The sequence below is a fragment of the Anser brachyrhynchus genome, assembly GCF_964034855.1.
Source record: "Anser brachyrhynchus genome assembly, chromosome: 3".
NCBI classification, from domain to species: Eukaryota; Metazoa; Chordata; class Aves; order Anseriformes; family Anatidae; genus Anser; species Anser brachyrhynchus.
In genome coordinates, this window is record NC_137696.1 from 111166309 (window position 1) to 111177901 (window position 11593).

The 11593-nt window shown below is 41.3% G+C and overlaps 1 protein-coding gene across 1 annotated transcript; it reads left to right on the forward strand.

Annotated features, from left to right (window-relative positions):
* The first annotated feature begins 462 nt into the window (after positions 1–462).
* SLC66A3 (solute carrier family 66 member 3) lies at positions 463–10345 on the forward strand. The gene is made up of 7 exons (XM_080584071.1): positions 463–803; positions 2847–2929; positions 3410–3479; positions 4096–4153; positions 5395–5515; positions 6980–7021; positions 8545–10345. Exons 1-7 carry the CDS (start codon positions 661–663, stop codon positions 8631–8633), a joined length of 606 nt encoding a protein of 201 aa, XP_080440197.1. The 5' UTR covers positions 463–660; the 3' UTR covers positions 8634–10345.
* Positions 10346–11593: the final 1248 nt, after the last annotated feature.

An 11593-nucleotide genomic window follows, 5' to 3' on the forward strand; every position in this document is an offset into this window, starting at 1 on the left:
CTACTCCAGCTCTCATTATTTGACAAGTACAATGTTCAGAAACTTTAAAAAAAAAAAAGAAAAAAGCTTTATTTCTGTTACAACCAGAACTGACACTGCCACAACCACACCGCGCCTAGTGAAGGAGCCGGCACTGTGATGGTTGAGACAGCAAGGCCTAAAAACCCAGGAGCTGAAGGAAACTTCAGTTTGGGGTAGCAAACTGAAATTCACCCTTTATCTCTGTGTTTCTTATGTCTCCCAAAGCACTGAGTTCCACTACTCCTAGGTGAACGGAACCCGCGGCTGACCCTTTACACAAACAGCCCGAGACGCCGGCTGTGGTACCGTCATTTCTGAGGAAAGCAAGGATGAATTTCAGGCTCAGAGCCCCCAGCCCCGAGCACTGGGCTCCTTGTGGGACCATCGCAGCGGTTTTAGGGCAGCACCAGGCGGAGCCCAGCGGGGCCCGGCAGCTCAGCAAAGCCGGGCCGGGCCTCGCCCTTCCTGCGGCCGCCCGGGGGCTCAGGCCCGGCCGCGGGGCGGAGATGGCGAGCCCCGGGCGCCGTCAGCGCTCCGTGAGGGCCGCCCCATGGCGGCGGGGCCGGGCCGGGCGCTGCTCCCCGCCCCTCCGAGCCGTGGCGAGCCGTGCCGGGCCGGGCCGGGTTCCCCATTGCCAGCATGGCCCCGACGCTGCTGGAGCTGGCGCACTGGAGCACCTGGGCGGTGTGCGCCGTGCTCAAGCTGCCGCAGCTGGCGGCCGTGCTGGCGGCCGGCTCGGCGAGGGGGGTCAGCCTCGGCAGCCTCCTGCTGGAGCTGGCCGGGTAAGGCCGGGCACGGGGAGGGGAGGCCGGGAGGGAAGCCGGGGGGGGGGGGGTGGCAGCGCAGATCCGAGGGGCTGCGGGCTCTGGAGGCGCAGCCGAGGCGCCCCCGCAGCCATCAGCGGTTCGCCCTCACGCCCGGCAGCGGGGTGGGATGGTGCTTCAAGCCGTCCCTTTTCCTTTCGCTTTTATAAAACCTGCGCTTTTTATAAGTAGAGGTCTGGTCCTGCAGCCTCCACAGAGGTTCTGCAGCCTCCACAGAGGTGGCATCCTGCTTCATTTAACGCAATGACCTTTTTTAACCCAAACTTCCCGTTTTAAAGCGTGTCTGCACTGTTGAGACACACTTGTGAGACCAGCACAGGCAACCCGTGTAGTTAGAGACGATACCTGTTGTGGGATTTTAGCCATATAATCGGGTTATTCACTGGTCCGTGTGCCCTGTCGTGCAGGTGATGGTACCAGTTAGACAGGATTCTTTTACCCGTGTAAGTAAAATATAATCATTCTTTAAGAAGATTACAAGCCTTGTCAAACTCGGAAGGTTTTTTCACCCTGCAATAATCATACGTTGGTTAGGCTTATTAAATCTTGTTGGAAGAGGATTGTACGGAATGGAAAATAAATAAGCCACGTACGTGCACACACAAATTTGGGTATGAGTCTGTGCAAAAGAACGCCTTGAAACGCCTCGTGTGTGCCAAACGAAGTGGTGGAGGAGGCTACATCTGGGTAGAGGCTGGCAGCACTGAGCCGCACTAGCGAAGGTCTTTTCACTCCGAAGCATCTCCGTGTAAGCATGGTTTATGCTTTATATGCTTCAGGACCAAACCAAATTCTAGTTCCAGCAGAGAAGACTTGCCTAAAGTCCTGAGCAAACAGCAGCAGTAACATTTTAAAATTATTTCATGTGTGGTGGTGTATATCAAAAATGCTTTGTAAGTAACTACAAGGCCTTGTAAGTAACCACACTGCCGTAGGTTCTACGCCCGCTATGTGTTGAGGACAGAACTATTCAGGAAGAGTTTCAGTGAGGCTTTTTTGAAACATTTATTGGGACTGTTTGCTTGTTTGGTAGGCCTACTTAGCCTGCAGTCTTTAAAGACTTGGGGGTCTAGCTGCAGAGAGTTTTGGTCTACAGGTACACACTGGGATAGTTCTGCAGTCATAGTGCAGTGACCCACCAGAGGAGCACCACAGAAGAATGGTGCGATGGCAAGGAGTATAATTTGACACTACAAGGAATAAGACTTGTAGGCAGTTCTAGACAGAATTCAGATATGCAAATTCTGAATATTGTAAAAGCCAGTTACCTACAAGGCAGGCAGTTCCTCATGTATAGCCTCAGAGTCCTTGCTGTTTTTTTCTGCAGACTCTGCAGCTTTGAAGTTCCTGTTTAACTTCATGGACTTGCATGAAGGTTGAAGAAAGTAAAGAAAGCATGATAACAGCGCAGTTCCTTTTAGATACTGTATTGTGAAGTAGCAGGAAGGAGAATAATTGCCATTGTTTAATGCATTTAAGAGTAGACTCTCAGTCTGACCAGGACAGCTACGTGAGGTAGTCTTGTAACAGTGTAGTCTGGATGGCTTGGAAAATATTTCTTACTCCAGTAAGACTTGTTTAATTTATAGGTGGAACTATGAACATAGATTAAAAAAAAAAAAACACAACAGAGCTATCCCAGATGTGCCAAGGCAGATGCAAAGAGAAGGCAGTCTTTAAGGTCTGGAAGCCTTTGTTTCTTTCTCACCAGTTGTAATTAATGAAATTATGCCTTTCATACTGTGACACGGAGACCTTGACAAGAAGTGTGGGCAGCTCTCTGCATCTTGTTCTATTTGAGGATAACAAGAATAGACCATAGAATCATCAGGCCTGCACTTTGTGTTCGTATTTGTTTGATCAGTTTGACAGCAGGGGCTACACCTATCTGGATCCTTTTGGCACAACCAAAAGATAGTTTAAAAGACAATAAAAAAGAAGTTGTGAAGGAGCTGTCCTGTTCCTTTGTACAGACATGCTGTTTTGTGTCTTTTTGTTCAGCTTCCTCGTGTTTCTGAGGTACCAGATTTATTACGGTTACCCTCTGCAGACATACCTGGAATATCCCATCATCATTGCACAAGGTAATCTTTTGTAAGCGTGGTTTGGGAAATGAAGCAGAGGCTTCTACGTGCAAAGGCTCTGCGTGTAGGTAGAGTATTCCACTGTAATGATGCGAATCCATTGACTGATTCCAGCTGGGGTTGGGGAGAAGAGAGGCAATGAACATCTCAAGTATAATTGAGCTCTTATATGCGTTAAGAACATTGATGGTCAGGTAGAGCAGAAAATCTAATTAATACACTCACAGTGGAGCTGCAGTATAAGCTCACCCTTTATCCAGTGGCACCGTATGGGAGAGAAGCCTTATAAGCACCCCAGGCTTGCAAAAAGCTTAATTTTGGAGCTTGCAGTGTTTTGGACTTCCATTAAATTTGAGAGACAAGCCTGTAAGAAACCAGTGTCCTGTAGACATGGTGCCCAGTGGAACTAATTCCCGTTGTCTAGGGACATTTGGGCCCTTTCTCTCCCTTCCCTGACAAGCAATCTTTTATCTGTTTCAGATGCCGTTCTCCTTTTGTTTGTTCTGCGTTTCAATGGAAACATGAAACGAGCTTTGCTCTATGCAGTCATGTATCCTTTAAAATCTGGCAATTTTGGTTTATGTAGCTTGTTTGGTTGTTCTTCACATAGCAATATCATTTGTTTGGTACTACCATTGGAAATCATATTCAGCCACCTGCCTCTCACCGCGCATTCCACATCCACAAGTTATGTCTTGGATCACAGTAGATCTCTGTGTGAGGTAAGCTTGGCATGTGGCTATGGCTAGAAGGCCCACAACTGCTAAGGAGCCCGACCTGTTCCTAATTTACGTCTTTGCTAGAGATGCAGGGTGCACATCATGAATCTTCTTTCTTTGCTTCCTGTCCACGCGCATTGTACTTGCTGTGACAAAGACGGTAGTGTTCGCTTTTAAAACATACATAGGATGTGGGCTTAAATCTCAAGTTGTGTGCATTGGAGCAGGTCTTGAGAAACCCCAGGCGCTGTTCAACCAAGGACTGTGAAAAATATGAGCACTTAGTGCTTCAACCAGTGCTAAATATGTTTTATCCAGATTGAAATTCTATTACAGACTATACAGTAATATTATTTCCAGATGTTAAAAAATACTAATTTTCCAGACAGTTTTGAGAGCTTTGGTATCCTGGCATTTTCAGTGCTATGAAACTTAACATACTGTAAGGTTTTGGGGAGGCTGGTACGTGCTAACACTGCGGAAGTGGATAATAGACCTGGCCATGGTAAGTGCTGCATGATTATTTGAAATCATGTCCACATATGAAATCATTTTCTGTGGAAGTCTTTATCGTTGAAATCTCTCCTTGCACTTATTCTTGGAAGAATTCATCATTTAGTTCAGCTTTTAGAACAAACAACCAGTTTCCAAATACAGCTGTTTCTTTCACTTCTGTGAGTGGCTTGAAAACATAGCACTTACATTACAGACTGGGGGGGCGAAAAATATGTTCTGAGGTATAGTTATGTAAATTGTATTGGGTTGAGAGTGTTAGATATGCTGGCACGACCTTGTCATAAAAATGCTAGAAGTAGCAAAGGTTTAAGATGTCCTCTTCTGTCCTAATGGCATAATACCCATTGGTAGACTTTTAACGTGAAAGGCAAAGAACGGAGCATCAATCAAAGCATTTGAAATGTGGAGCGTTGAATATTTCACAAGATCTTTTTTCCATTTAGCCCTAGAATTTCCAAAGAAAACTTATTATTTGATAATGCCCCTCATAGGTTGAAGATGGTCTTTGCCCTTTTTATCAGAAGAGAGAAAGTTAGAGTTAATTCCAGATGAACTGGAATTGCTAATGTAAAAAGTAATGCAAATAAGGATAAAAGCTTCTAAGCCTAATACCAATCCTTACTTACAAGGGAAATCCAGGCATTGCGCAAAGACCCACATGGAGGGTCTTTGCAAAATCCCCCTTAAAAGGATGACAGGTTGAATAGTCCTTTCCCTTCGTTATTTTTTTTCCCCACCAATTGGACTCATTTTCCACACATTCTTGTCAGTTTTCTCATTCTTCTCTGGTTTTGTTTGCCAGACATAATGGTAACAGATGGTATGAATCAACCTTGCTGTTTAGACTAGATCAGTCTCATTTTAGCTAACTTTCATAATCAGTTTTATGTAGCAGGTTGAGAGGCTTTTTTTTTTGCCCTTGTATAATATTTGCCTCAATCAAGTATTTGCTAACAGTAATAGCAGTTGTTGTGCTCTCTGAGCTTCTTCCTGAGCAGTATCTCAGAAATCAGTCCCGTGCTTCTGGCAACTTTAATTTTGTGCTTCGTGGTTCCTTAGTACAAAACCGTAACACTTGGGTTGCAAAATACTGAGAAAGTATGTATTTTTTTTCTATTCTAAATTAAAAAAAAAAGTCTTGTTTTTTAGTAAGGTATATGCTGACAGCCATAAGCTAAACACTCAGCACAATGGCAGGGATTCATTCTCTCTTTTTACATGCTTTTTCAGAATTTGTGCACGCTCATCAGTGCAGCAAGTAAGCTGGCTCAGCTGCGGTGTCTGTGGCAGACAAAAGATTCTGGACAAGTGAGCGCCTTGACCTGGAGCATGTCTGCATACACCTGTGCAAGTAAGCTATGGGCAGCTTGGCGCGAAGCACAGAGATCTCATTTTCTGAGGCCATCTTTGCTCCTAATGCTGTCAATGGGTTTTTAAACCACGGTAGATAAGTACCTTGCCTGCTGCAGTTTCACAGAATCACAGAATCATTTAGGTTGGAAGAGACCTCCAAGATCACCTAGTCCAACCTCTGACCTAACACTAACAAGTCCTTCACTAAACCATATCACTAAGCTCAACATCTAAACGTGTCTTAAAGACCTCCAGGGACGGCGACTCAACCACTTCCCTGGGCAGCCCATTCCAATGCCTAACAACCCTTTCAGTAAAGAAGTTCCTCCTAATATCCAACCTAAACCTCCCCTGGCACAACTTCAGGCCATTCCCCCTCGTCCTGTCACCAAGCACGTTTCACTTAGTGCTGACTGCTGAGACTCAGATACCACAGCCAGTCAAGTATCATTGACACCAGCTGAGTCACAATGCCACTTGGATTTAGAAAACATGCAAAAATGGTCAAAGGATCTTGATGCAGATGAAGTGATTGAGAGTGCCTTTATGAAGAAAATATTTCAGTGTTCTAGAATTCAATAAAATTACTCGTGATCCATCATGAAAAGGTGCTAAATTTTTTAGTTATGTCAACAAACAACACTAATTCTAAAAGCCATCTACAAATATGCTTAATGCTAAATACCTTTAACTATGTTTACATGTAAATACTTTCTTTTCAACAAAGGAGAATTTAAGAATATATCAAGAACAGGGAGTTGTGCAGTTCATACGTTAATTACCTAGTGGCCAGCATAAACATTTCTACAGCTGTTTATCAGAAATGCCTTTGACATATTCACAAACCGTGTTTAAAATATCCTTACTGTAAAACATAGTGCTGCTGAATCTATTTCCCTGTAAACCAGTGTTTTTAAGACAATAATTAGAAGTTGTGGTATGTCAGCTGAGCCGTGGTAGTAATCTTTGTAAATGTTTCTAGCCTGCTGCAGATGTGAAATAATTAATGTTTAGATTTGTTGTGGATAGGGAAACTGAATTCCTCATACTTGCAGAAGCCTAAAAGCATGCAGGTGAGCATTTACAAAGGTTGTCATGCTACCTCGACTGTGGGTGTAACCCAGTATCAACTACTGAGGGAGGGGGGAGAACTGAAAGAGAAGCACTAGATGCTGACCACATCCTATTTAGGGACAGAGATATAATTAATTTTTTCTTAAATTAAATCTCTATCAATTATTTTCTAATTTTAAAAGGCCCTTAGTACAGTGCCACTCAGCTTTGAGAGCTTGATCTCTGGGACTAAACTAGTGAAGAGTCAACCCACTAAAAGTGGCAATGTTTATACAATGTATATTTTCATGCCATATTATCTGCTGTTGCGAAACAGAGATGTCATCAGTTTATGAAAGTATAAGCGTGTTGTATCTAATCCACTAATCACAATTCCTCCAATTTACAGCAAGAATATTTACAACCGTAATGACTACAAATGATCTCTCAGGTGAGTATGAGAATGGCTTACCCTTCCAAAGTAATAGCTGCCATAGTAGTTTTTAAGTGCTTTGTAAAAGCAGTTAAAGTGGCTTAAAATAAATATTTTGCAGGTAATTTAATTATAAAGAAAATTTATTTAACAGCTTCTTACCATCCTGTGAAAAAGTGTGATCCCAACAAAGAACTAAGGAGTGCAGCAGGTTTATCAATATGTGGTTCAAAATCAAGAGTTGGTGGATGTAAGAACAGTAACAAAATCACATTATACCTTATCTGGTGGATCCTTTTTCTAGTTCAAAGCTAGAAATTCCAGCAGAAACATCATCTGAGTGTGTTTTTTATTTTCAAGCAGTCCTCTGCAGCACTGTAAGGCTTTAGTTTTACAAGCAGTTAAAATGGCTCTTTCACTGGAAAAGGAAGTCCCCTTTTCAATTCCTCATTTCTACCCCCGTGTGTGCTGCCTGCTCTATGCTTGGGTAGGGGTGTGCAGGGCCGTGCAGTTAACTGGATCACCAAAGAACTGGCATAATTCACATCGAATTCACACAGAAATATAATCTGGGTCAGCTACTGAGCCCAGTTCACCCACAGCTACACACCTCTGCAGGTTACAAGTGAGAGGTATGTTGAGGGGAGGTAGGAAGGGAGAAAAACGCTGTCTTGAGAGTGCTAGTAAAACCAAATCCCTTGAAAGTAAAGCTGGCGCTGGTTAAAGCTACTTTTAAAAATATAACACAGCACACTTTGGAACATGAAAGAGATGGCAGCAAACATTGACACTATGCAGCTCTAATGGAAAATGTTTCATGTTAACTTCTAGCACTTAACAGTTCGGTGTGTTTATCTCGGTTTCATGCAGGCATATGAAACTGTCAAAGATGACTTATTTCTGAAACAGTTTCATGTACATTTCTGTCAGTGTTCCATCTACCAAATGGGTATTAGCTGTACCTGTGCTTCAAACTGTGGTCTCACAGGTAGCGATACTCTGCTTCCTTGGATTTAAATCCAATCTGAAAGTTAATCAAGATACTGAAAAACAGTTTTGTTTTGTTTTTTTCTAAGTTATCAGATTTCCTCTCATTAAAATCTGACAGATACAAGTATTTCCTGTATCCCCAAAGTGTAAGCTTAACAGATGGCAGTAGAGAATCTCTATTATAAACAACACACGCAACTACAAAGGACACAAAAGCTGCAGCTCCAAGTTTAAGGCTAGGTGTAAATATAAATTTTTATGAGGCTACTCAGACTTGTGCTACTCTGCTGGTTTTGTCACAAAACAATTAAAGGTGTATTATTTTCAGATATCACGTGCAAATGTGAAACGCTCTTTTCTGCTGTGTTTACTTTGAGAGGTTCTGGGTTCCAGAACGTGGTAATTTAAACCAATTGGCTGAAATAAGTTGCAGAATGGGAACCAGCCAATTTGTACACCAGGAGAAGTTTACAAAACAACGTGTCTTCTGAAAATGACAGCAGTTGATTTTTTTTGAATTATGCTTACAAGATTTTTTTCTTCTCTTTTAGTTCTCATCCGTTTCATAACCATGCTCATTCTCAATATTTGGGTCACGGTCACAATTCTGCGCTACAGGAAAGCTAAAAAGACTGACTAGAAGACAATCATCAGCACACAACATTAAAAAAATAACAGCAAACAAGCAGATATAATTAAGCTTAAACAACAAAACAAAAGTTGAGGCAGCTCTCTCTCTTAAGCCTTGTTTTTATCTCTAAACATATTTAGTACATTCCTGCTTATTTTCTCTTGGAAATAATTCTTTTAAAATACTTAATTTAAGCAGCATATTTTTATTGGTTATTTAAGAGAAGTTTTACTGATAGCACATTTTCTATGGAGTTTTTTACTAAATGAACAAGGTATTTTGTATTTAGATGTTTATATATTCTCATATCACTTCAGTACTTTCTGGTTACATAGAAACAATTATTTTCTTCAATTATACAAGAGCTATTTTGTGCCAACACATCAACTCATCTTTCTGCATCTGCTGCAAGTTTGAAAACAACAGATGTTTGTCTTTTTCTTGCAAGCATCTCAGTTAGGTATTAGCTATCTGTATTTTAGGATAAAGAAAATCTGAATAAAGGCCCAATTCAAAATAAGGTTTTAAAAGTGTTTTACGAAGTCACAAATCCAGCTGGGCCTGCAGCACTTGCATGCAACACTTAAACAGTACAATGTATACAGCTGATACAGGACACCCATGGTCATTTTCTATAATGTACCCATTTTTTATTATGATAAGAGCAAAAACTCAGTTATGTATTCTTCTTTTTCAACCTGAATATTCACTGAACATACTGTTTTGGGAACAGCAGAAACTGGAAGGTATAGAAATTAATGGGACTTTGAGCTACAGAGTTAAAAATACTGTTCAAGCAGAAGTCCTGAACTGATGCCCAGTCTCCAAATGCAATCCATATGGGCAGTGACCCATTTACAAGTGCAGCTTGATGCATCAAGACAAACTCATCTCCAGTGTTTTTTGATGGTACTACTCTGTGCTTTATTACTTTTTAACCTGTCTGTCCTGAAGAACTGGAAGACTTCAGTTGAATTTTTACTTTGGAGATTTTAATCAGTTACTAGTAGGTATATTTAAATAGGGAAAAGTATATTCTTGAATATTATAACAGGATTTTATTTTTGGAAGTAGTACCATTCCAGCCAAAAGTTACAGAAGTAACCAGAGTAGTATAGTAACCATTCATCTCTCATTACATTCTCCAAAATGAAAAAAATAGGGCTTTTCAAAAGAATTTTTATAGTATTAGTATTGATTGGCATGCTAAAACCCAGGCACCCTTGATCCTGACATGCTTGAAAACTATGGGAAGACTCGGAAGACTCCATTGACTGCGTTTGAGGCAGGCTTTCCTTGCAATGTGCTAAACCATTGGACTCCTCTAGAGCAGCAAGATCTGCAAAAGGGGATGTTCTGCCAGCGTACACTGGGAGAAGAGCCGACTCTGCAATCTCCTTGAGACCTTGACTATCAGAAAATATAGCTGCTTTGTAAGCTCTGGTTTTGGGGTGGGAAGGGCTGGGAAGAAGTATGTCTGTGGACGTACGATTTCATGTATCTCACATTATTGAGAGCAAGTTAAAAGATGAGGTTTTTTTACTGCTCCAATAAAACTGTATAAATGCTCAGAAGTTTCTATGTTGGTTGAGAGAGTAACTGTAAACATTCTGCTATTGATATACTAAAGCTGTGTTAAATATCCAAACTGGTCTAAATAATTTGGTGGCAGGTGGTATGTTATACATTTTCCAGGTCATGTTAATAAATGGTACTCACCATGATTGATTCATGTCATTCTTATAGTGAATTTTCACTATACATTCAATTTTTAATTCTGTCTCCATATATGGAGAGAAAATAAAATGTTCTTTACAGGTCATTAATGGGCAGCTTTCATCTTAATATTCAAAGTATCAGGCTGTGTATCAACCTGTAAAATGCTAAAGAACTCCAGCATTTTAAAGGAAGAAAAGAAAAAACACAGGCATTTTTTTTTTCTTTAAAGCCTCTTCTTGCTAAGAGAAAGATTTGTTTAAAGTCTAAACTCAGTTATTGGTGTCTTTCTTACTCCTGAGTGATGCTGTAGCAAAATCACGAGCATTTTGGCTTGATGATCAGCATTTAATTTTTTTTTCACCATAAAATGTTGAAAATACATTTAAGAAAGGTTCTGTACAGGTTACTTAATACATCTAGAATAAGTCACCTTGGAAACTTGTGGGAAATGAAGAAAAGAAACGGCTGGATAATTCACAAACTTAAGTAAAGTAATTCTATGGACTTGGAAAGCTGGGCCATGAATTCTCACTCAAGCTGCATGGGATATGGAACAAATCAGAAGGTAGCAGCAGGTAGTTTTACATACTTTTTCTTTCTCTCTCTCTTCTTTTCTCACAGAGAATAATTTCTTTAATTTTTCTAAGGTAGAAACATGGTCAAGTCCTGGGCAAGCCCCATAAAAGTGTAGCTCCCTCCAGTATGCAAACCATAATCTTCCCAAGTAGCTGCATTAAAGGCAATAGCTTTAGCCAAGATAAACAGGGAGGACAAACCTTGTTAAACTTGTCATTCAGTGGTATCAGGGTGGATGCAAGCAAGTGCAGCGGCTGGCCAAAGGCACGCAAGGAAAACATCTTGGACCTGTTTTAGTGTGGTAAGCTAGTGAGTAACTTCTATCCACAGGGCTGGAAGCAATACTTCTCCATTCACAGAGCCTGTTGAAGCACTGAATTACACACCCAGCACTTACTCGCACCAGTTCACAATGCGTTGACAGGGTAAACCAGCTTTTCTTGGCTTGGAAAGTGTGGGGCCTACTGGGGCTTTCAAAAAGTATGAATTTTCTTGCCCATGACAATATAAAATTTGAATTCTAGTACAGCCCATTGAAATTTGAGTATAACCCCAAACCTCTCCAGCTATGAACTATGACTATGCCCTTGGTAATGGCTAAGCTGCAACCTGCATTTGGTGACAAAGCTCAGTTTAACAGCATGAAAGAGAAAACATTTATCATGACATATGGT

What these genes read in the sequence shown, in the direction of transcription:
- SLC66A3 (XM_080584071.1), top strand. Translation starts at nt 661, where the DNA reads ATGGCCCCGACGCTGCTGGAGCTGGCGCACTGGAGCACCTGGGCGGTG. An exon ending in TCCCATCATCATTGCACAAG is followed by an intron (nt 2,930 to 3,409) that starts GTAATCTTTTGT and finishes TATCTGTTTCAG; the next exon opens with ATGCCGTTCTCCTTTTGTTT. An exon ending in GTCTGCATACACCTGTGCAA is followed by an intron (nt 5,516 to 6,979) that starts GTAAGCTATGGG and finishes TCCAATTTACAG; the next exon opens with CAAGAATATTTACAACCGTA.